This window comes from Lagenorhynchus albirostris, chromosome 18 (assembly GCF_949774975.1).
Source record: "Lagenorhynchus albirostris chromosome 18, mLagAlb1.1, whole genome shotgun sequence".
Taxonomy (NCBI): Eukaryota; Metazoa; Chordata; class Mammalia; order Artiodactyla; family Delphinidae; genus Lagenorhynchus; species Lagenorhynchus albirostris.
Window position 1 is genome coordinate 9344479 of NC_083112.1, and position 25925 is coordinate 9370403.

Sequence of the window (25925 nt, forward strand, 5' to 3'; positions counted from 1 at the left end):
AGTGTCTCCACAATTTCTATCAAAAGGGCTCTTTGGTAACCGGAAAGACGTCATGACTATTTTGTCGTAGAGGGTGCTTGGGCCAAACCCCTCCTTCCTTTTCCGTTCACTGATCAGGGACCCAGAGTCCTCCCACTCCAGCCCAGCTGCGTGCAAGGTCTGCACAGATAAATTACTTGCCAAGCCAGAGCTGAAAGCTAAAACATGTGATTATTCAAAAAACAGATGCAAAGGATAATAGAGGTTAATGACAGCTGGTCAAAGTACAAACCTTGGTGTTTCTCTGTCTCTTTTGGAAGAACAATCACAACTGTCATTCATCAAGTAATTCTGCACTATTGAATTAAAGAACAAGTACTGGTTTTGAAATGGTTAAAAGATAACAGTAAGAGGGAGAGGAAAGCAAAGTTCCAACTCATCCCATACATCTCCTTTGGCTTCCTCGAAGGCGTCCTGGACTGGGGCCTGCGGGACCCGCCATTCAGGTTGCGCGCGTCCGGGGACTCTTCACGGGAGCATCTTCCTTAAACACTTCAAGGGGAAGTCTGCCACAAGTCCCTCTCTCCCAACATTCCAAGTTCCGACCTAGCTCTCCCCACCCTGCCCCCCAGTACAATTTCGGCCAATTCCTAATCGCCTCTAGTAATGTCAGTTACTCTTCTCGGCCTCAGAGTGGGAGAGAAGAGAAAGCAGGTGCTTCCCGGCGGGCGGACCCCGCGAGGGCATGCAAAGTTCCCGCGCCGAACTCAGGAAAGTTGGGTGACCGCCTTCCTTCCTCCACGCTCCCCGGCTCTGCGGCTTCTTCCAGGAGCGCGCGTGGATGCCGAATAAAAGAGGGCGCGGAGGGCACTCATGTCGCAGAAACATACCCAGCTGCCTCTGGGAGCAGAGAACAGGTGCATTTTCTCCGACGTCCGGGAGCGGCGCCCGTTGCACCTTGCCCGCGATCGCGCCCCTCGCGCGGACTCCCGCTCGCCCTTTGCGCCCCCGCCCCCCCCAATTCGGGGCGGGGAGAGGCGCGGGGCCACGTGTAATTATTGCCGGCGGGGCCCGCCGGGGAAGCGGGGGTGGGCGCGCCGGCGGGGGGCGGGCGGCGCGGCGCTGGCATAAAGGGGCGCTGCGCGGCGCCCCGGCGTCCGGCTCCCGCGCAACATGCCCGCCCACGTCCCACCGCGCCGCCCGCGTCTGCGGACGCCACCGCTGCTGCTGCTGCTGTTGGCCCTGGGCGGCCGCCGCCTGCGCGCTGAGCCGGGCGACGGCGCGCAGACCTGGGCCCGCTTCGCGCGCCCTCCGGCCCCGGGTGCCGCGGGGCTCTTCCACGACACCTTCCCCGACGGCTTCCACTGGGCCGTGGGCAGCGCCGCCTACCAGACGGAGGGCGGCTGGCGGCAGCACGGCAAGGGTGCGTCCATCTGGGACACGTTCACCCACCGCCCTCCGGCGCCTCCAGGCGACGCCCCGGTAGCCGGCCTGCCGTCGGGCGCCCCGTCGCTGTCCCCGCCCGCCACCGGGGACGTGGCCAGCGACGGCTACAACAATGTCTTCCGCGACACGGAGGGGCTGCGGGAGCTCGGGGTCACCCACTACCGCTTCTCCATCTCGTGGGCGCGGGTGTTCCCCAATGGCAGCGCCGGCGCCCCCAACCGGGAGGGGCTGCGCTACTACCGGCGTCTGCTGGAGCGGCTGCGGGAGCTGGGCGTGCAGCCCGTGGTCACCCTGTACCACTGGGACCTGCCCCAGCGCCTGCAGGACGCCTATGGCGGCTGGGCCAACCGCGCCCTAGCGGACCACTTCAGGGATTACGCCGAGCTCTGCTTCCGCCACTTCGGCGGCCAGGTCAAGTACTGGATCACCATCGACAACCCCTACGTGGTGGCCTGGCACGGCTACGCCACCGGGCGCCTGGCCCCCGGCGTCCAGGGCAGCCCGCGGCTCGGGTACCTGGTGGCGCACAACCTCCTTCTGGTGAGTTCGAGGGGCCAGGCGGAGGGCCACGCCGGGGAGAGGGCCACTGGAGACGTGAACCTCCGGTTAGATGAGGCTCCATTTGAGCACATCTGTGAGGTTAGCTGGGATTCACACCCGGGGAGGAGGCGGTGGGGGGGGGGGCCGGGGGGCGCTGAGCATCTTGGACTTCCCTGGAAAGCGTGGAGTTGGGAATGGGAGGGAAGCCCCCGCCGTGGGAGTGCCTGTGATTGCCCTTTTGGGCCCATCGTCAAAAAGAAATTGGAATTAGTTTCTCCTGTGAGAAAAGGGAGCTCCTTTCTCTGAGGTTAGAGGAATTCCTAGAGGTAAGATAGGGAGGAGTACGAGCAGCCACGGGGAGCATGAGAAAAGAAACAAGTTTGTTCGGAAGCCACGCAGATAGCGTTACTCTCTACTAGAATTTGTGGAGATGTCGAGAGTTCAGTGTTAATCCAATAAGATCTGTCTTGCTTGTAGCACAAGTTCACGCTGCAGCAAATTTGAAGGTATTAAAATCGCATCTACTGCAGAGCAGAGTTCAAACTGTCTTTGGATGTTCTTTCTGTGGCAGGATTGAACACTACATCCACCAGCCTTACTTAATCAGCAGGGGTATAATGACCCCTCATAAAATCTTAAACAAAGCTAGCCATAAAAGACAGAAACCACTACAGGGTGGTACAGATTGGGTCCTACAACAACTGTATTCGCACGATGCTCTCTCCAATAGGAAGGATTCCTCAGGGATGAGATTATTAGCCTGACAATTGATTTTAACACCCTTGTGCAAAAGGCTTAATAAATTTTGACAGCAGGAAGAATGAATGTGCCATGATAAAGTTGTTCCCCAAATAATTCTTTCTCCTTTTTCTCCTTTACTTAGTATTGAAGGTTAGGTCTCATCATTTATAATCTCAGTTATTGGTACACTTTGTACAGAATTTTGTATCATGAGAGAATATTTTATGGATATGAGCAAACATTTTAATAAAACTGTTTAAATGTGTAACTTTTGGCACCACATTTTGGTGACTTGTGGGCCTACTGGAAGACCTATTTTTCTTTAAACATCTTTATTGGAGTAGAATTGCTTTACAGTGGTGTGTTAGTTGCTACTGTATAACAAAGTGAATCAGCTCTATGTATACATATATCCCCATATCCCCTCCCTCTTGCGTCTCCCTCCCATCCTCCCTATACCACCCCTCTAGGTGGTCGCAAAGCACTGAGCTGATCTCCCTGTGCTATGCGGCTGCTTCCCATTAGCTAGCTATTATACATTTGGTAGTGTGTATATGTCCATGCCACTCTCTCACTTCGTCCCAGTTTACCCTTCCCCCTCCCCATGTCCTCAAGTCCATTTCTACGTCTGTGTCTTTATTCCTGTCTTGCCCCTAGGTTCTTCAGAACTTTTTTTTTAAAGATGGAAGACCTATTTTTAAATTTAGAATTAAACCACATATTTTGAACAAAGTCAAGATGAAGACCACTTCTACACACTTTAATTGAAGCCATAGATAATTGAGGCAGAACAGTATTGGGTTATTGAGTTGACTTAACTGCTGGAGCTGCTGGTAATGTTGTAATAATGGCTAATTAGATTGTATGTCAGCTCCACAAAACCTGTTTGGTACCACAGGTCATAAAAGAATGTTGGCTTTGTTTGACAAAAAATTTGTGATTTTAGTGATTCCATATTGATACATATTTTTCATTAAGATACTTTAGAGCAGTGGTAATAAACTTTTTCAGTCTGTCAATCCTTTTAAGGAATCAGAAGACCCTAAATAGCACCTGCTCATGGTTGGTGATAGAAAAACTATGGGAAAAACTGGCCGTCTTTTAAAGAAAACGTAAGGAAATTTCAGTTTGTACCAGTTTGTACCAGAAACAAGAGATATGTGGACCAGCTGAAGGACCTAATAGACCATTCCTGCAAAATTACTACTTTAGATTTAAATCACATGAGTTCTATTTTCAGAATGCATGTAATAAACTCTGTGTAAATACAAAAGTTATCAATTGTTATAGCCACTTACATGATCAGTTCATACATAAGATAAGGAACTGGGGCTGTAGGAGCTTTCTGGTACTCTGGTATTTTATTTTATTTTGATTCTAAGCTACTGATTTTTTTTTTTTTGGAGTACAGTTGCTTTACAATATTGTTAGTTAGTTAGTTTCTACTATACAGCAAAGTGAATCAGCTATACATATACATATATCCCCTCTTTTTTGGATTTCCTTCTCATTTAGGTCACTGCAGAGCACTGAGTAGAGTTCCCTGTGTTATACTGTAGGTTCTCTTTAGTTATCTATTTTATACATAGTATCAATGGTGTATATATGTCAATCCCGATCTCCCAACTCATCCTACCACCACCCCCTCCCCCTTGGTATCCATATGTTTGTCCTCTATGTCTGTGTCTCTATTTCTGCTTTGTAAATAAGATCTATACCATTTTTTTCAAATTCCACATATATTACTCTGGTATTCTAAATAGTCAACATGCTTTTGGTTCTTGTGCCCACTCTTGGCCTTTTGATTTAACTTCCCAGTTATATTTTTGTATCCTTACACAAAAACTTGCCAAACACTAACCATCTTTCCCAGAAATGCAGTGGACTTTGTGTTCATAAGAAATTAGTAACAGGGGGACAGTTGGTTTTGCTGATGCTACAAACATAATTACAGTTGCTGTAAAATATTAATTTTGCTTTCAAATTTCTTTGGTTTGGAATTTAGTCATTCTTGTATCTTACAAAGAAGTAAGTTGTCATGATCAAAAATGGTATCTTTCATTGTTTCATATGAGATGTTTTCATTCTGATTTCAATACTCTTTCTTGGCGTGTGTGTTAGGGGGAGGGGGGAGGGAAGTTTTGATCTTAGTTGAAAAGATAAATTATATTCCCCAGATTTTGGTAATGGAACGTTTTGGTAATAGAACATTTCAGCTAGGGCTTAGATATTACTGGCAGGGGTCACTGGGCCCCTAGCTTATTCATCTGCGTTTGGGGATGTAATAACTTGTGAAGGATAAATCTGGCCAACACCCCTCCCCTGCCCCATTCTCTGCTTCCACTAATTTACAGGTGGACTAAGGAGACCCCCTGGGGAGACTGGAAATTTGGACACTACCCCCCCCCACCCCGGAGGACAGGAGGCAGGCCAGACAAACTGCAGGATGAATAATGAGGTGGGGAGGCTTTGCTCAGAATGGAGTCTTCGTGGTTTTTTGCGGGTTTCTGGTGCTGAGGTAAACCTTAATAAAAATAGCCTCTGTGTGTGTATGTGTGAGAGAGACAGAGACAGACTGACAGCCAGAACTGAAAGGAGGATTTCTCTGCAGAGCCCTAGGAATCCAGACTGCTTTGCTCAGAGTATAACCCAGGAAGAAGACACACCTCCTCTCTGACTTGAAGAGGGACTGCTCTGCCTTCATGGCTCTTGAAAGATGGTTCTTGATGGCCCCAGAAAAACTAGTGTTAAGGCCTGTGGTTGGGAGTCCAGCTCCAGCGGTGCCTCTGAGTCTTTGTTCTGCCCGTGGGTTTCTGACCGTGGGTTTCTGACCGAGTTGAAGATAAACATGGGCCTCCCAGGGAGTCTTGCAAATGTCTGTAAAGGGAACCTGTGGGAAAAGACAACTTGTTTCACTTAAGGAGGTGGGGCTGGGAGATGTTACTTTGGGCATTTCGTATAGTGCAGACCTGACTGGTATTGAACATCAGTGCTCCTGTCTCAGCTGATCTATCCACAGCATCTGTCCAGCCACTATTCTCTTTCTTGCTACACTTCCTCAGCTTGGCTTCCAGAACCCAACTGCCTCTCCCTTCTCCTCTCAGCTCACTGGCGATTCGTTCCCAGTTCCCTTTGCTTATTCCTCTTCATCCTGCCTCTAAATACTGGAGTGCCTTGTGCTCCCTCCTGGGACCTCTTCTTAGATTCGCTCCAAGTGAACTCTTTGAATACTCTATGTCCTGATGACTCCAGATTTTGAGTCTCCAGCCAGAACTTCTGATCTGAGCTCCAGACTTGGAGCACTTGGAGTGCCTTCTCCACTCTGATGTCAAATAGGCATGTCACATTTAACATCCAAAATCAAATTCCTGTTTTCCCCATCTCCATTATGGCAGCTTTGCTCTTTCAGTTGGTTGGGCCCCAAACCTTAACTTCTTCCTTTCTCTTACATCTTATATTCAATCCATCAACCAATCCTATAGCTCTGCCTACCTTCAAAATGTATACAGAATCAAAGCACTTTTCCTTTTATCTATAGCTACAGGTCCAAGCCCCTATCAGATTCTGCCTGCATCACTGGAATAGCCTCCTAGCTGATGTCCTTGCTTCTGCACTTGCCCCTTGCAGTTTGCCATGATGGATATTCTCAAGGATATCATTATGTATGAACAAGACAAAGTCCCTCATTTATTAAAATCCCACTTCTTCTTCGAGAACCAGCTCACATGCTCCCTTTGGCTCCACACTCGAATGCCATCTCTTTCTCCTATGGAATCCCACAGTGCTTCACTCTGATGCCTCCTACCATACTTCTCCTTTTATTTAATCATTTGCTTCCTTTCACTAGCCAGGTAATTCCTTAAGTGAGGAAACCAGGTTCACTTCATCTATCCTAAAATGCCATCTTGCCCTTGGTAGGTGCTCAGTAAGTGGCTTCTGGCTGTTTAACAGCCTGACTCTGCCTTCATAAACTGATGCTCCTAGGATCTGCTCTCTTTGTCAGTCTTTCTAGCCATGTTCTTATGGGACAGGGGGTACTAAATTCTAATCAGATAGTAAGATCAGTAAATATAATGGGGCAGAATCTGATATTTTTCAGTAAAAATATAAGGTTCATCATTAAATGTATGACTCCATTGTAAAAATTTCCAAACAACTGAAAACTATCTATAGTCACTATGCAACACTATAAAAAAGTTTTCAGAATGGGAGGTGGGGAAATTCTCCTGGCTGGCTTTGGGAGCATTTATTGGAAGTGGCTTGAATTTTCATTCCCCAAGTAATAGTGGAGGCAATTTATCTACTAGATACATGTTTAAATTATACATGCTATGTACTTTTGTGAAGCACTTTACCAATTTTCCTCTCATTAAAATGTTTTTGGTACATTGCTGGAATAATCAACTGGGTTGAACGTTAATGTATTTTATAGACTACTGAATTCAATGGTGTGTTTAATCAGAAATGGTTAAAATATCTCCTGAAGAGCTTGACTCACTCTTCTTTGAATATCTGATTGAACACAGTGTTTTTTGAAGGTCACAGTCAAGTCCAAGAAAAAAATTTACAAATAGGAAAAGAACTAATAAAATAATTTCAAAATCATAACAATGTTTTACAATGTCAGTTATTTCGAGTTGAAGAAAAGAGGGAAAATACAGACTACTAAGCATTCAAATAATGCCAATATACATTTCTTAAGTGCAAAATGAATGAATGCACAACTGTATTACCTGAATGTGTAGTTAGTCATGAATTTGGCACACAGAAGTCCTCTGAGTTATCTTAATTTTTCAAACAATATGATTGCTCCAAGCCAGAATTTTAAAATTAATTTGTACAAAAAGTGCTTTTCTTTCAACGAATGTTATCTTTTTAAGGCATAAAGGAAATTTTAGGTGTAGGAAGAGAATAAAGTACAAAATAAAATTGGGAGGACAAGAAATAAAGAGTGGGTAAGTAAGAATACATACTGTTACTGAATCCTTCAAGATCCACATCTTCTCAGGAAACTGCAAAGTGATACTTGTAATCTGTACTTAAACAGATAGAGCATATAAAAGGTAGATTATGATACATTGATACATTCTGGGTACAAAGATAATCTAAAGGATCAGTATAGCTCTTTTCCCTTCCACCTTGGGATAAACTCTTATTTATCCTTCAAAGACTTGACTCAAACACTCCCATTTTGCGATAACAGGCAGAGAGGATCATTTACTCATTTGCGACTCCTTGAGGTCAGAGACTGCATATCATATTTCTTTTTAAATTTTTAGTGCTTATCTCAGTCCTTGGAGCAGAGGAAATATTCGATACAATTTTTAATGAATGAATAAATATAGATGTAAAATAATTTTACTTCAATATGTCCTCTTTTTCTTTCTTCTAAATTGAACACCTACAGTCTGTTTTCTCACCCAGTATCTGGGAAGGAGTTTTAAGAAGTGAGGAAGAACAGGGGAAAAAATTTCTGCCCAGATAAGTATGTAACCTTTGCACATTTACAAGGCAAAAAATATCCCCATTTTCATCCCGTGGACAGGGGAGGAGGGGAACAGGGGAAGGGGGAGAATGTGACCTTGTGAGTGCCTGACCTGGAAGCTGCATCATCTCTTCCACTCACCTCCCATTGGCAGGACTCAGTCACGTGGTGTAAGGAGCATGGGAATTACTGCAGCTGCGTAGCCATGTGCTTAGCGAATCAGGTGGGAACACGTCATTAAGGACAAGCATTCAGCTCTCCGACACCGTCCACCTCTCAAATATATTGTGAAAATTAAAACAAAATCATGTATGTCGACATGTTCTGAAAAACGTAAAGAGCTCTACAAAGGTGAGGTATGAATTTTTATTGTCAGTAATAATAAAAGCAAGAGTGTTTGAGAAGTGATTCTCTTGAGCTGTTTAGGTGAAAGGAATTAGACAAACGCTTTAGAAATTGTTGCCTCACTTAACTTCTTCATTCAGTGGGATAGAGTCTTTGCAATTATTTCAACAGCATTTGACTAAAGATTTTCAAATGAGTTTTGAGATAATTTATTTTACATAAAACCTATTACCAAGTACCTTTTCTTGATGTTTAAAGGAAATATACTAAAATTTATGACTGATATAATTTGATGTATTGACTTAAAGATAAATATTTAGTGAACTTGCATGGCCCCAGTCTGAATAGATTTTTTTTATTAATAACATTATTATTTGAAGTATGGATGTCAGAACATCATCCATGAACCAGTATCATTTATAGTTTGATAAAATACTCAAAATAAACTGAAACCAGTACTATACATTAAGTTTAAATATAATGGTGAGAAGATATTATTTGCATGTCTATAAGTGCACTACTATTTGATAATTAGAATGTTAGAATTAGAAGGCACCAGGGAAATCCCAGGTCAGATTTCTTCTCAGGACCAACTCCTTGCAGTTTCCCTGGGGTCCTCTAGCTTCTGCTCGACTATTTGCGGCAAGAGGAACCCAGCTCCTCTCAAGTTGCCCACTCGATTTTATCTTTTATATTGATTGGAAACCTGCCTCTGTATGGGACTCACCCGCGGTTGTCTCTGCCTCCCTAAATCTCAAAGAATGAAACAAACTGCTTTTTGACGAGACAGCTTTTCAAATATCTGAAAAGGCCACTATGTTCTTCCTAAGTATTTTCTATTTTATTCACACTCATGGCTGCTCCTCCGAGAAGAATTAGAGGGAGCTGGCATTTAGTCAGGGCTCCTTCTTGGGAGACTGCGGTGGGGCAGACAGGAATGTGGTTGAATTCTGAGAAAGCAAATGTGGCTGTTAAGAGGGCTCTTTATCTTCTGACACTTGAGGAAATGGTGGGGAGGGAGAGGGAAGAGTTGACCTTTCTATCTCCCCAGAGGTGGGTCTTTGAGGAACAGAGCAGAACAGGGATGTCTGTGGGAGCTGCCTGTGTCCATCGCCCTTACCAAGGGGCTGCAGACGGTGGAGATGACTGAGGACACCCAAAGTAGGAAGGGCGTTCTGGGCTCCGCGTTCTGGGAACCAGCTGTGCAGCCGGGGCCAGGTGCAGCAATGTGCAGTTCACGTCATAGGATCAGCGCGTAGAGGGGCCGAAGCTCAGATGGGAGAGGAGGGGAAGGACACGAAGCAGGAGAAGTGAGCCCAGACTCTTTGAAGGCTTCTCTTAAGATTTGATGTGCAGACCAAATTTCAGCTGCCCCAGATGTTCAGGGCACATTTCTTATTCTGGACACCGAATCCTGTCCCTGCCGTCCAAGACTGCATTCACGGTTTTGGCTGTTACCTTCCTGCGGACTCGGATTAGTTTGTGGTCAGCGAAAACCTCTCAGGCTTTTAAATTTTTCCCCATGTGAATTGCTGTTAAGCCAGACTTCCCTTGTCATCTCCTTTTGTCACTTACTTTTGAACTTTTAATCGTATTAAATTTCATCCTCAATGTGTAAAGGTGAGAGGAGGATTACCACAGATGGTGGATGCTTCTTAAAAATTGGAAATAACCTAAATATACTAGGGTGATCTGTTAAAGGAATAGCAGTGCACAGGTATAGTGGAATAAATAGTATTCGGCCATTATAAAGTTAATGTACGGTGATTAAAAAGTTGCACATGGTATGTTATTAAGAGAAAAATGCCATATGATATATTATGCTTCTTATATATCTCTGTTGCGTGAAGAAGTGTGAATAAGTAGAGAGCACTCTATAGCTCTTTAGCTGTGCTGAGCTCTCTTCAGCCACTGTCCTTTCCCCCAGCTTCTTTCGTGGCATGCCCAAGCCTAGATTTGTTATCCCTGCTTTCTGCTCCCATAAAATCCTGTACTGCCCTTCTAATAATACTTCACACATTTTATTGAAATTATTTGTTTGTCTTTCCCCAAAGACCTCAGCTTTGAGATGCTAGGAGTCATGTTTATCTTGCTTTCCATTTATATCCAGAGCATGAATGAAAGAGTGCACTGGCTCCCCCCGCCCCCTCCCCCCCAAATGTGAAAGGGAAAAAGAAAACTGTTAACAGTGGGTTATTTCTGGATAGTGCGATTATGGGTAATTTTTTCTTTCTGATTATCTGGATTTTCTAATTGTTCTATAAGCAAAATGTAATACTGTCGTGATGGAGAAACCGTAAGTGGTGTTTCTGGGAAAAGATGGCTGAGTGAATTTACCCATCTAATTTATTTTCCCTCTTGAAACCCCATTAAACTTTAGTAAAGAAACAGTTAAAGCAAAGAAGGGGGGCGGCAAGGGGAGGGAAGGAGCAAAGGAGGGAAGGGTGAGGGAGAAAGACCCACAGTGATGGAGAGAGCAGAATAGTAACAGAAATTTGGAAGCTGAGAAGCAGGTGGGAGAGTATTCCTGACTCAGCGGATCTGAGCAAGCTGACTGCTGAATTGGCTGTGGGAGAAGCCAAGAACCAATCCTACGATTGCAGAATCTTCCAGAGGCTCAGAGAATAGCAAGAGCAGGTACTATGGAACTGGAGGTGAAGGGAGTGGGTGCTTAAAATGAGAATTGGTTGAAAGCTGTGTAAGAAACAACTAGGTTTCTGGGTCTCTTCCCCCAATCCCGCCTGTTGGGCATATGCTGCTTCTCCACTCAAGGAGAAAACTCGAAGTGAACTTTCTGGAGAGTATAAAATGGAAAGTGTCTGGACTGAGGGACATCAGGCACAACTGAGGGCATGAGCACCACACTGAAAATAAGGACTAAGTGAACATATGCGACAAGTTTGAGACACCCACCCCTTCCCCAGACCCCTCCTCCACCCCGCTCCCAGCTCTCCTCGCCCACCAGGCTCTTGGAATGTTGGCTGTGTGACTTCTACTCTCCAGGGAGGGACTGGAAGTGTCTTCTCCAGGAAGTCTGATGAGCTCATGCGGAAAGACCTAAGATGCTGATCCTAAAGGTTCCACAACAAATGGCAGAGACAGATCACTCCACAGTGAAGCTCAAAATCAACATGCCCCACCCACATGCTCAGACCTTCCAGTCAGGGTTTTTGTTTCTCGTTCTTAAACATGAGTAGACAATCAAGAATCAACAGGATCCGAGGAAAGCCTCTAACTTGAAAGATTGAGACCCACCTAAATAAAGAGGGGAAAAAACTCAACTTTCTGGGGCAGAAACTTGGAGGAAACTGAGAATATATAAGGAGGAAAAAAAGCTAAAAAGAAAAACAGAAGACTCAGTCAAAAGATATTACAAACTTCTAGTTATAAAATAAGTCATGGGATGTAATGTACAGCATGGTGATTATAGTTAATACTGTATTTTGTGTTTGAAATTTGCTAAGGGAGTAGATCTTAAAAGTTCTCACAAGAAAAAAAAAAATTGTAACTATGTGTGGTGATGAATGTTAACTAGACAGGTTGTTTCACCCGAGTGAAGTGGGCAAGTAGGAGAAGTTGTGGCCCTGGGTGAGCATGTGCCCCAAGTAATTCTCTGTCAGGAGGGATGAGGTATGGTCCTGCCAGATTCTCTGATTTTAAAAGAAGCTAGAAACTCAGAATTTTGAGTGAAATTTCCTGAATTTTAAAGATTATCTCAAAAAAAAAAAATTTAAGCCTGACAAAGGCCAAACAAATCTGTATGGATTTTGAGTTTATAACCCCCGACCTATAGCATCTGGCTCATCTGAAGCCCTGACAGGAGCGTGACTCCACACCCTCCAGTGTGCCTCGTCCATCACTATCTCCCTGAGGCTCTAGACGGGGGCTGTGGCCTCCCACTGAAGTGGTGAAATTTCCCCAAATTGAATGGTTGCATATTGTTGAAGAATGTGGATTTTTGAGCGTGTTCAGATTGGGTAGTGCCAGGGATTAGATCCTGCAATATTAAATAAATAATGGATATTCACTTAAACTTATTTTATTCGATGACATCAGTAGGTCTTTGTCAGATCATTAGACAATCTACTTAATCGCAAAGAATACTCACACCCTACCATATTCCCAGGCCTGAGACTGGAGGCTTGCTTTCTGGAGTAATTGAAAGACAGGGGAGTGGAACTTTGGGGCTACATAGAGCAAAGACAGGAGTGAGACACGGGGATGAACACAGTGGCTCAACTGGAATTGGACCTACAAACTTTCCATCACCTCCCAGCAGCCTGATCACTCTAAGCAGATAGCATCTGTCTCTCCTGGTAGGGGAAGGGAGGGTATTCGGTGCCTTTGAACGGCACCAAAGTAAGGATCTCACCCACTGACATTGGGGGCTGGTCCCCTAATGAAGTGACTGACTTCCTGGCAAATGAGCATAGCTTGCTGCCTATAAAGTGTCCCCATGCCTATAATTTTGACTAGATTTTAAACACTTTTCTCTTAAATATGAATGGACAGCCAAGCATCAAAAGGTATTTGAGGAAAAGTGTCCACCATGAAACAGGGACAATAAAATAAATACACAGAAAAGCAAACCATGAAAAACACATTATGCAGGAAATTAAATACACACAAACTGAAAAAGGAACAAATCAGAGAATATTTAAAAATTCTTGAACATCAACGTGACTGTTGAAATAAGATGTTTAGTAAAAAGATTGAAAGATATAGGAAAAGAAGTGCCCCCAAAGTAGTACAAAATGACAAAGAAATGGAAATATTAAAGAAAGGGGAAAAAGATTTAAAAGATGAAACATAAAACTCCAACATCAAACTAATAAGAATTCAGAAAGACAATAAGGAAATGGAGAGCAGGAAATTATTAAAGAAAGAATATAAGAAAATCCTTCAGAACTGAGGAACACAAGCCTTTAGCTTTAAAGATCCTTCTGAATTCCTAGCACAATGAATGCACAGTTATGTAGGGATTTAGAAAGCTTACTTCTGATATGGTACTGGCACAAAAACAGGAATATGGATCAATGGAACAGGACAGAAAGCCCAGGGATAAAGCCACGCACCTACGGTCACCTTATCTTTGGTAAAGGAGGAAAGAATATACAGTGGAGAAAAGGCAGCCTCTTCAATAAGTGGTGCTGGGAAAAATGGAAAAAATGGACAGCTACATGTAAAACAATGAAATTAGAACACTCCCTAACACCATACACAAAAATAAACTCAAAATGCATTAAAGACCTAAATGTAAGCAAGATCCTTTTTGACCCACCTCCTAGAGAAATGGAAATAAAAACAAGAATAAACAAATGGGACCTAATGAAACTTAAAAAAGCTTTTGCACAGACCATAAAGAAGACGAAAAGACAACCCTCAGAATGGGAGAAAATATTTGCCAACAAAGCAACTGACAAAGGATTAATCTCCAAAATACACAAGCAACTCATGCAGCTCAATATCAAAAAAAAACCCGATCCAAAAATGGGCAGAAGACCTAAATAGACATTTCTCCAGAGAAGATATACAGATGGCCAACAAACACGTGAAAGGATGCTCAACATCACTAATCATTAGAGAAATGCAAATCAAAGCTACAATGAGGTATCACCTCACACCGGTCAGAATGGACATTATCAGAAAATCTACAAGCAATAAATGCAGGAGAGGGTGCGGAGAAAATGGAACATTCTTGCACTGTTGGTGGAAATGTAAATTGATACAGTCACTATGGAGGACAGTATGGAGGTTCCTTAAAAAACTAAAAATAGAACTATCATACGACCCAGCAATCCCACTACCGGGCATATACCCTGAGAAAACCATAATTCAAAAAGAGTCATGTACCACAATGTTCATTTTAGTTCTATTTACAATATCCAGGCCATGGAAGCAACCTAAGTGTCCATCGACAGATGAATGGATAAAGAAGATGTGGCACATATATACAATGGAATATTACTCAGCCATAAAAAGAAATTGAGTTATTTGTAGTGAGGTGGATGGATCTAGAGACTATCATACAGAGTGAAGTAAGTCAGAAAAACAAATACCGTATATTAACACATATACATAGAATCTAAAAAAAAAAAAGCTTCTGATGAACCTAGGGGCAGAAGAGGAATAAAGACACAGATGTAGAGAATGGACTCGAGGACACGGGGAGCGGGAAGGCTAAGCTGGGACAAAGTGAGAGAGTGGCATGGACATATATACACTACCAAATGTAAAATAGCTAGTGGGAAGCAGCCGCATAGCACAGGGAGATCAGCTCGGTGCTTTGTGACCACCTAGAGGGATGGGATAGGGAGGGTGGGAAGGAGATGCAAGAGGGAAGGGATATGGGTATAGATGTATACATATAGCTGATTCACTTTGTTATACAGCAGAAACTAACACACCATTGTAAAGCAATTATACTCTAATAAAGATGTTAAAAAAAAAATAAATCCTACCTTCTGTGTAATCTTTCCTAAGAAGCTAATGGAAGGCATGCACCAACGAAATTACAGAGTAAATAAACGGGGAGAAAACAGATGTAGAAAAGTATAGCTATAATCCATAAGAAATAAAGAAAAATTCTAGGACGAGAGCAGTTCTAGACAGCATCTCGTCCAGATGGAACCAGGAGGATGGAAGAATCTAGCAGAGAAGGGAGAGCTCTAAGTAAAAAAGTAGACTCAATAGAATAGAGGGTAGTGAATATGATGGAGAATCACGAAAACATTAAAACACGTAGGAAGTATTACACAAGTTTAATAGTGAGGTGATGATTTATTCAAGGGAAAATAAAAAGCTGTACAAAAAAAGAAATATTATAGTGTCCTATTTGGCTCTCCAGTGAACAATATTTATATGAGAACCTCGATGCGACTATTGGTTAATGATTTGAATAAGAACAGACATTTGGGAGAATGAGGCAAGAAAATTGAGGGGTGTGAGAGAGCTAACTCTTCATTATGTTGAATTATTAAATGTTGGAAGAAGCATATTATTTAGAAATATGGTAGTAGTTACTGGAAGAAACAGCTAAAAGTTAACTGTAGTTGTCTGCAGGGAGCAGAAGTGGGAGTTTGAGAAGGCCTGGGGAAGATGCTTACTGTTTTTCATAAGCCTTTGATTTTAAACTACATTAATGAGTTTATTTAATTAAAAATAATTTTGAAAAAGCCTGTACCACTGAATAATGCTTTAAAGTTTCTGAAATGCTTTTGTGTATTTTGGGGGGGCCGGTAAAGTAGTTGAGAGGCTCAGATTTTAGGGAACTAAACTGCCAAGGGATCAAACTGGGATCAGAACCCAGGTTTTCCAGCCATCTTACCACTGGGCGTATACCCTGAGAAAACCATAATTCAAAAAGATATATGCACCCCAATGTTCATTGCAGCACTATTTGCAATAGCCAGGACATGGAAGCAACCTAAGTGTCCATCGACAGATGAATAGATAAAGAAGATGTGGTACATATATATACAAAGGAATATTACTCAGCCATAAAAAGAAATGAAATTGAGTTATTTGTAGTGAGGTGGATAGACCTAGAGACTGTCATACAGAGTGAAGTAAGTCAGAAAGAGAAAAACCAATATTGTATATTAACACATATATGGGGAATGTAGAAAAATAGTGCAGATGAACGTATTTCCAGGGCAGGAATGGACGTAGATGTAGAGAATGGACATGTGGACACAGCGGGGGAAGGGCAGGGTGGGATGAATTGGGAGATTGGGACTGACATACATACACTACTATGTATAAAATAGATAACTAATGAGAACATGCTGTATAGCACAGGGAACTCTACTCAGTGCTCTGTGGTGACCTAAATGGGAAGGAAATCCAAAAAAGGGGATATATGTATACGTATAGCTGATTCACTTCGCTGTACAGCAGAAACTAACACAACATTGTAAAGCAACTCTATTCCAATTAAAAAAAAAGAGCCCAGCTTTTCTGAACCCCTGGTTGCAGTGCTCGCTGCCTTACTGCATGCTGTCTCCAGCCCACAGTTTTCATTTGTGTGTGTGCTGGTGAATGTCTAGACCAAGGGTAGGTTCCCTCCTTGTCACATCGGCGCTCAGAAATGGAGGTGTCACGAGTGTACCTGGGTTGTGATCTCTGCATATTCCCGCATAATAACTTGCCCGTTGTGTAAATATTTGCTTGGTGGAGTAATGATTCCATGATAACTCAAATAATAGTCATGAAAAAGGCACATTTCAATTCAGAGCTCTCATTTTTTTTCTTCTACATGATTCTCATTTCTGAAAAATTAAAGAAACCAAACAATCTTTCATGAGGAGTTACAGCAGAAACCGTGTGTGGATGTTTCCTGGTGTTTATTGCTACTCTGTGAGAAATAAGATGGGGGAACGAAAACCGCGTCATTCACAATTTGATTAAAAAGCTTTTCTTCTTTTTTTTCTTTTCCTTTCATGTTTAAGCCTTGCAGTTTTGAATTTTCCCTTTCTTCATAAAGGAAGACAGGTCAAGCAGCTATGATTCCAGTTCCCCATTCTGGAAACACCCTCACAGCTGTTTAATACATTTGGCCTCAACTCAACCCCCTGTCCCCTCACTCACTGCCTTTCAGCCACAGGAAGGGCTTGCTGTTGTGCCTTGGGGCCCTTTTTTCTGGTTCTTCTCTCTGCCTGGAATGTTCTCCCCACCCCACTGTACCTCCAGATCCACAGCTCCCTCACCTCCTTTAAGCCTATGCTCAAAAGACACGTTCTCAAATGAGGCACATCCTGAACACCCCATTTCAAATGCTTCTCCCAGCACCCCAGACTTAGTGGGAGTAGAGGAACCCCTTCCTGGCTCAAGAAGCACTTTCTGGGGGCCTGGAGAAGAGAGGAGCTCACCGAGTTCATAGGTACTGCAGATGAAATGTGTGAACACGACTTTCTTGGGTTTGGTTTTTAGCTTCAGAATAGAAGACCCTAGAAGAGCAATTAAAAAACAAAACAAAAACAAACACACAGCCTCTGGCATAGTAGTGGCTATTGAAAAGGCAGTCTTCGATTCCTTATGCAACCCCCAGACAGAAGCTCATTCTTTGGATTTAGTAGTTGCTCAACACTGCAGGGCCAAGAGGCTTATGCGTGTTAATTAACACCCTTGATGAACATTTGTAAATGAGTCCCACCAAAGCCCAAGCTGACCAGTTTTTTTTGTGATAAAGAATAATCTTCGGGAATTATTTAAGATCACAAAAGGAGACTAAGGAAAAATGTTCCTAGACCTGGAAATGGGGCAGAAGGATTACTGACGTCCTCCTGAGCAGCGTGCCTGGGTTAATCCTATTCTCTGATTCTGACTCTCTGTGGGTGCAGAAGGGAGTGTGTCTTTTTTAGATTTGCTGTTTACTGTGGATCAGGGTATTTTAAGTTCTATAAGGGTAGATGTTAATGGAAATGATTCTTGCCTAATAGGAGCACATACGGATTTTGTCCTACGGAGATGGAAAATGAAAAGATTAAAACTACGGCATATTCAATGAAAGGAAAATAAAGACTCCTGTGAGTGCTACCAAAAGCAATGGCATCTCCTCTCCTTGGCACCCAGGGCTCCCTTATTTTGTTCCCTTATTTTCACACCACTTACCATCTTTTAACATGCTTTTTAGTTCACGTTTATTATGTTTGTTGTTTTTTTCTTCTCTCCTCCTGCTGAGATGGAAGTTCCATGAGGGCAGAGGTTTTTGTCTGACTTGTTCACTATTGGATCCCTAAGCGCCAGAACTGGGCCAAGCCTATAGTAGGTGCTCAATAAATACTTGCAGAATGAAAATAGCCCTTAACATCGATCACTGACTTTCAAACTTTTCTGACCTTGACCCTGACAGTAAGAAAGGCATCTTATGTGTTGACACATAGACAACAGAAGTCTCACAAAACAATACTTACCCTTATGACATGTGGTGCACTCTGAATAGAATTAGTTCTATTTTATTTCCATTTTCAAAATTTCTGTGCCTATACATAACTCGATTTCACAGCTAGAATCTGTGGTGTGAAAAACTTTGACTTAAGACCATGTAGAAACTGCTACCACATAAGGCAAATGGGAAAAGGGGGGGAAAGAGGGGCAAGCAGATTACTTTCTATTATAGGCTATTCCATAAAACATATTTCCTATTCCTGTAATCTTATCCTGTCTGACAACGTAGAAGACCTCACACATCCACATGTCACTTTTTCTTTACGCGAAAAGTGTTCTCTCTTGCAAGGGAAATTGAGTAATTTCCAAAGCAGAGAGCTATGAATGAGCCTGGGAACTGAGAAATGATCTTAAAGTCTCAGAGAGAGTCAGTTGGTTGGCATCTGCTGTTGATAAGTCAAAGCAGGAGAATTAGGTGAGGAGGCAGAAGTAAACATTTAGAAAGTAAAGATGACTGTTATGGAAGAAAAACACTTTTCTCAATTTTGTTGAAGTCAGAGAGTAGCCGTTTCATGAGGGTATTACAGAATTACTTTGGCAATTATAGTGATAGATGTTTACTGAAAAGAGCCTGGTTGACTGATGAAACTTAGGATGCTTTGGCTGATCTTGGGAATACATCCTTTATCTGAGTCCTTTATCTTCTTGTCGCTTTTTCTCATCTAGCCTGAGGTCTCCCTCCCTGTTCCTTTCTCGGCTCTCATTTTGTTGCTATTAGAAAAACAGGTGCAAAAACCAGGAATTGGAACCCCTCTGTGTCTCCGATAACGTTGTGATTAATGGACCAGATGGATTCTGGTCACAAGCCAGATATTTTGTTAACAACCTAGCATCAATGATTTGGAAGGATTTTCATAGCAGCATGATTTAGTATTAAATAGAATGATTTAACTGATGTTGATTAGTCCTGTACAGATAAATTAATGAGGCAAGAAACCTAATCTCTGATTTATTGATGTATTTACCAAGAGTGAGTTATGAAATAATTTTTACTTCATTTGAAGGAACTTTTTATTCAAAAATGAATGAGTAAGGCCTTTTATGTAACCTACTTTGGAAAAATCCAGACAAAATGATCATAAGTAACAAAACTCCAAAACTACACCATGATTTTAAAAAAAATCTACCTTGATCTGTATCTTACCTAGTTGTAAAAGCATTCCTTTGAGTGAGTTCTTATAGAATCTCAAACTTGGTTATATGTGTATTAGGAATTCTATATTTGCAAATGACCAACCCCAACTAAAACTAGGTTAAAGAGGAAAAGGGACTTTATTAGAAGGACACTGGGGTGGGTCACAGAATTGGCGAAGAGCTCCAATGACTTTGGGAATAGGACTTGCAAATCACCATTCCCGTTGAGGAGGGCAGTCTTTCTCTCTCACTACACACATGCGCATGTGAGGGCACTTTCCAGTAATCATCACCTTTGTCCAGGACCTTAATCATAACTACATTTTGGCAGTAGCGTTCCAACTTGCAGCATCCAGTTGTTCACATTTTAATCCATTCTGCAAGAGATGATTTTGATTGTATGATTTTGATCCTCATTGTCTCAGAAGTTTATGCTCACCTGTTATGATCTGTTCTATCAAATCCAAATAATTTTGCATTTAAAAGTTTTCATATTCTGGTCCCACACTTTCTATTGTAAACTTATATGCCAAAAGCCACAACGTTTTAAACGCTTTCTCTAATTAGGCTAGTATCATTATTTTCACAACACTGAATACATTCTTATGTCTGTGCCTTTAATCATAATTTCCATGCTTAGATACTCCACTGCCCTCCCCAAGCACCAGCCACATTCCACTATGAGGATATTTTAAATGCTTGTTGCCCCTATACCACTCACCCCAAATGTGGCCCGGGCTAGAAAAGAGATCCTAATTGTTTGGCTTATTACATGGATCTTAGAGTTTTGGGGTGAATTCCAGATGATCTGATGAACTACAACTTGGTCAAAAACATTTTGATGGAGAATAATGTAATGAACTGGATCATTTGGTCAAAAATAAATCTCAGTTACTAGACTTTCTGTATTAATAATTTTGTTTTTCTGTGAATCTTTTAAGCATTCCTAACTTTTTTTCCCCCAGAAATTATGAGGCTAAAGTGTAAGAAACTGTTCTTCCATGTTTGTGAAATTTTGGAGCAACTGAAATGTGTGACAATAGGAGATTAGTAAATCAATAAGTAATTGTTGGATGGTGTGAGATAGAATTAGTTGGAACAATCCAAGTCATCCATCTTTGTGCAAAACATGAAAACATAGCTAAACAAGCGGGACAGACATCATCAGTTTAGAAAATAATCTAGTAAATAATTTGAAGCAGAAAATTCCTCAAACTTGAAAATTTCAGTTACTTTTATTATTTATTTTATTTTTCTTATTAGAAAAGCAATGCATGCATGCTTATTACATAAAAGTTAGAAAATCAGAAAAGCAGAACAGCATTAAAAAATGGCCATAGTCCCACTCAGTAGAGATAACAACAATTATCCCCTTGGTAGAAATTCTTCAGAATCCTGTCTTATGTATATTTATTTTATAGATGTGCATATGATTCCATAAATTAGGTAATACTGCTTATGATTTGACTGTAGCTAACTATAATTTATTAAAGTGATTTATTTGTAGCCAACGATTAATTTGTTCCATTTAACCCCTAATTTGTGAGTTATTTCAACTAATCCCTATTGTTGGCCTTTTAGATTTGTTTCAAGTAATCTAAGAACTATGACTGGCACATAGTAGCTACTCAATAAATGTTTGACTAAAAGAATAAGTAAATGAATAATCTCATGTTGTTGGATGTTCAGATTGTTTCAAGTCAACTCTGTTGTTGATGGAGAGTGTACAGTCTTGATGAAGAGCTGCCAGTTTATGAAGAAGCATGACATCTACCCCAACTGTATTTGTGCAGAGGGCAATGGGAAAGGGATGTCTACTGTGTCTGGGGAGCCAAACAAGCCTTCACAGGGGAGATGAGAGTGGAGGTGAATTTGGAAGGAGAGAGAATTTTTCAGAGAATAACTGGGGAAAATAGCAGTAAGAGGAAGCAGGATTAATTAGGGACTCCTTCTTGGAAGAGGCAAGTGTCAACAGAAGGCAGGGAGGGATAGGGATGATAGAGGAAAAGTAGAATGTCATTACAGAGTTGATAGGTTGTCATCCAAGGTATGTACAGGCTTGGGTGAGGGGTAACAAGAAGTTGACCTGACAGTAGCAAAAGAGCAGGGTTGGGGAGCGATGAGATATACATTGATAGGAAATTGTTAATTTGTGGGAGGCTGTAAGGCTTGGTGATCGAGCTAGAAATTCTACTTATTTAATTGGCTAAGAAGTACAAAATAAAGTCAAGCAAGCCCAGCTGCTGCCTAAGTCCATGATTTTTCTGACTGGGTATCAGCGAGGGTGGACATAAGGCCCTGGGCATAGGTTGGGGCCTGGGTGATAGAGGCAGGTCCCAGGCAACTTTTGAGGAACTGCACACAGAGATTACTGGTTATTTTTGTAGATAAAAGTCATAGGGGCCTATTTTTTTGAAATTATTTATGTGCTCTATTAGGTGGTTGTTTTGGGGGAGGATGCTTGAAATTCTTTCTGAAGGAACTTCAGTTTACAATCCATGGGGCTGTGCTGATAGAAATAAGAGGAATAATTCGGCCTACAGTCATGAAATTTAGGCTAGTTGGTGTACTTGTGTAACAGCCCAGGGCAGCAGTGACTTTTAAGAAAGTCCCTAGATGTGTAATCATGATACTATTCTTGAACTTGTGGTAAGAGGATGCCAAAGGGGAAAAAAACTTTCCAGTGCTCTCTGAAATTTATCTAGTCCTTCGACCTTTCTCAGAAGAGTGCACCTTTATTTTACAACCAGAACAACATCTTGAGGGCTCTTTTTGGGGAGGGAGTAGACACAAATTAGCCGTTTGAATGTTATTCTGTTTATGGGCTGCATTTCAGTTCTTTTACCATTGGTCTCAGTCCATTTAATTAAGATTATTTGTAGGATTAAATTAATCCTTTAAGAATTATTCCATTTCAAGTTTTTTAAAAATCTAAAGAATGATTTTTAAAAAAGTGACCCATTCACTATCACCTCTGAAATACATTTGAATGTTTAGTACCGTCCATGTCTTTTCCAACTTCAGACTCAGTTACCCAGCTGCCAACCAGGCATCTTCATTGGGATGTCAAACCCGTGACCTAAACAGAACTTGATCGCTTCCCTTCCCCAGTCCCTTATTTTTTGCTTTCTCTGTTGTCCTTGATTCTTCCCCTCACAAGTCATATGTAACATCCAATTCATCAGCAAGTTCTACTGATTCCACCTTCAATGATAGCCTAAATCTGGCCCCTTCTCACTATCTCCTTTGGTCCAAACCAACCTCATCTTTTGCCTGGACCATTGCAACAGCTCCCTAACTGGTCTTCTTGCTCCCATCTTGCCCTTCTAGAGTCTGTTCACCACACAACAGCCAGTCATCTTTTAAAAATCATAAATCAAGTGACATTACCACCACACTTGAATAATAGACATAAATGGCCAGTCACAATTCTAAGTGCTTTCCATATATTAACTTACTCAATCGTCATAAAGATGTGAACATAAGGTGCTATTGTTATCCCTATTTTCCAGATGAGGAAACAGAGGCACAGAGAGTTAGATTATGTGTCCAAAGTCACACAGCTAATAAGAGTACAGATTTAGAACAGTCTGAGTGACTGTTGTGGTTTTGGTTTGTATTTCCCTATTGATATTGGTGTTGAGCACCTTTCCATGTGCTTATTGAGCATTGGTGTGGATGCTCTAGTGAAATGTCTGTTCAAATTTTTTGTTCATGGCGGGGAGGGGGGTGGTTTCTTTTTTATTATCGATTGGTAGGAATAGTATATTTACTTGGATATAACTCTTTTGTCATTTACATATTTTTAATATTTCCCCTCAGTGTTTTGTCATTTCTTTTTGTTAACTTTTGATGAGCAGATTTCAATCTTGATGATATCCAGTTTATCAATTTTTTTCTTTTATGATTAATGCTTTCTGTGTTCTAAGAAATCTTTTCCTACTCCAAAATCAAGAGGCTATATTTTGTTCCACAAGCTTTATAGTTTTATCTTTTACATTTGGATCTATGAGTTATCTCATATGACTTTTTATGCACAGTGTAAAGTTGAGTTCATTTTTCTCCATATATTTTCACAATTGTTGCAGGAGAATTTGTTGAAAAGTCTTTCCTTTTGCCATATAAGTGCCTTGGTACATTTGTTGGAAATCAGCTGGCCATGGGCTTTAAAAAGTCTCTATTCTTCTCCTTTGATCTATTTGTCTATCCTTATGTCAATATCACACTGTATTGACTATTATGCTTCGACTTTGTTCTTCCTTTTGCAGAGTATTTTAACTGTTCTAGGTGCTTTGAATTATCATATACATTTTAGAATCAATTTATTAATTTCCACAAAAATTGTATTGGGATTTTGGATGGGATGGTGTTGAACCTAGAGATCAACTCAGGGAGAACAGATAATTTAACAAGGTTGAGTCTTACAGTCCATAAAAGTGGTATCCCTCTCACATATACATTATTGATACTATGTATAAAATAGACAAGTGATGGGAATACACTGAACATAGCACAGGGAACTCTACCTAATGCACTGTGGTAACTTAAATGAGAGGGAAGTCCAAAAGGGAGGGGATATCTGTATATGTCTGGCTGATTCATTTTGTTGTGCGGTGGAGGCTAAACCAACATTGTAAAGCAACATACTCCAATAAAAATTAATAAAAAATGGTATTTCTTTCCATTTATTTAGGTCTTCTTTAATTTCTTTTAGTACTGTTCTGTGTAGTCGGTTTGCACATCTTTTGTGAAATTATTCCTAAGTATTTTATGGTTTCAGTGCTATTGGAAGTGGTATTGTATTTAAAATTTATTTTCCAAATGCTTGTTGCTCATATATTAAAATACAATTGAGTTTTGTATCTTGACAGTGTATTCTGGTAACTTGCTAAATTCACTTATTAATTCTAATTAGGGTTTTTATTTTTTTTTAGATTCCTTAGGGTTTCTATATAGTTAATCGTGTTTTATATGAATGAGTTATTTTCTCTTCTTTCCAATCAACATGACTTCATTTCTTTGATTTGCCTTACTACACTGGCTAGGACCTCCAGTATAGTGTAAATAAAAGTTGTGAGAGTGGTTAAGTTTATTTCTAAGTATTTTATTCTTTTTGTATCTATTATAAATGGAATTATTTTCTTAATTTCCTCTTTGGATTATTCATTGATATTGTATAGAAATACAACTGATTTTTTTTTTTTTTTTTGCGGTACGCGGGCCTCTCACTGTTGTGGCCTCTCCCGTTGCGGAGCACAGGCTCCAGACGCGCAGGCCCAGCGGCCATGGTTCACGGGCCTAGCCGCTCTGCGGCACGTGGGATCTTCCCAGACCGGGGCACGAACCTGTGTCCCCTGCATTGGCAGGCGGACTCTCAACCACTGCGCCACCAGGGAAGCCCAATACAACTGATTTTTGAATGTTGATATCATATCCTACAATTTGCTGAACTCACTTATTAGCTCTAATAATTTTTTTGTGTGTGTGAATTCTTTAGCACAAAAGAATTATGTAGAATCACGTCATTGGTGAATAGAGATAGTTTTACTACTTTCCGACTTCTTTCCTTTTTCTCCCCCTTGCCTAATTACTCTGGTTAGAACTTGCAATGCACTGTTTCTGTCTTGATCCTGATCTTAGGAAAGTCTTTCACCAGTTGAGCATGATGCTAACTGTGGGTTTTTCAGAAATGCCCCTATCACATCACAGTAGTTCCCTTTTATTCCTGTTTTTTTTAGTGTTTTTGTCATGAAATACATTTGGATTTTGTCAGATGCCGTTTCTGCATTCACTGAGATGATCGTATGGGGTTTCCCCTTCTTCATTCCATTAATGCGATGTATTGCATTGATTGATTTTCATATGTTGAACCATCCTTGCATTCCTGGGATAAATCCTACTTGATCATGGTATATACTCCTTTTAGTATGCTGCTGGAATTGTTCTGTCAGTATTTTGTGGAGTTTTTTTGTATCTATACCCATAAGGGCTATTGGTCTGTAGCTTTTTTTTTTCTTCTTGTGATGTCCTTATTTTACAAAAGAGAAATTGAAGCAGAGAAGTCTGTCACTCACAGGTCCTGGAGGAAGTACGTAGCATGCCTTAAGGGACCACATGGGGTGGTTAAGGCAGAGCACAGAGAGAGGGAGAGAGACAGAACCCTGGACTCATGCCTTTAATAGGGTCCGTGTGTGAGTGCTTTGGGGTTCCTGGGCCAGATTGGTCAAATCAAACCAAAAGAGGGGTTTTGGTAAGCCCCACAGGGGTCTTTTGTAAGGGGTGCATAAGGCATATACAGTCTGCGAGG

The 25925-nt window shown here is 41.4% G+C and overlaps 1 protein-coding gene across 1 annotated transcript in view; it reads left to right on the top strand.

Annotated features, from left to right (window-relative positions):
- The first annotated feature begins 1152 nt into the window (after positions 1-1152).
- The window catches only part of KL (klotho), a 38562-nt gene continuing 13789 nt past the window's right edge, over positions 1153-25925 (top strand). Inside the window, exon 1 of the mRNA XM_060129566.1 lies at positions 1153-1965. Within this exon, the coding sequence (XP_059985549.1) occupies positions 1153-1965 (813 nt within the window). The remainder of the gene's footprint in view (positions 1966-25925) is intronic.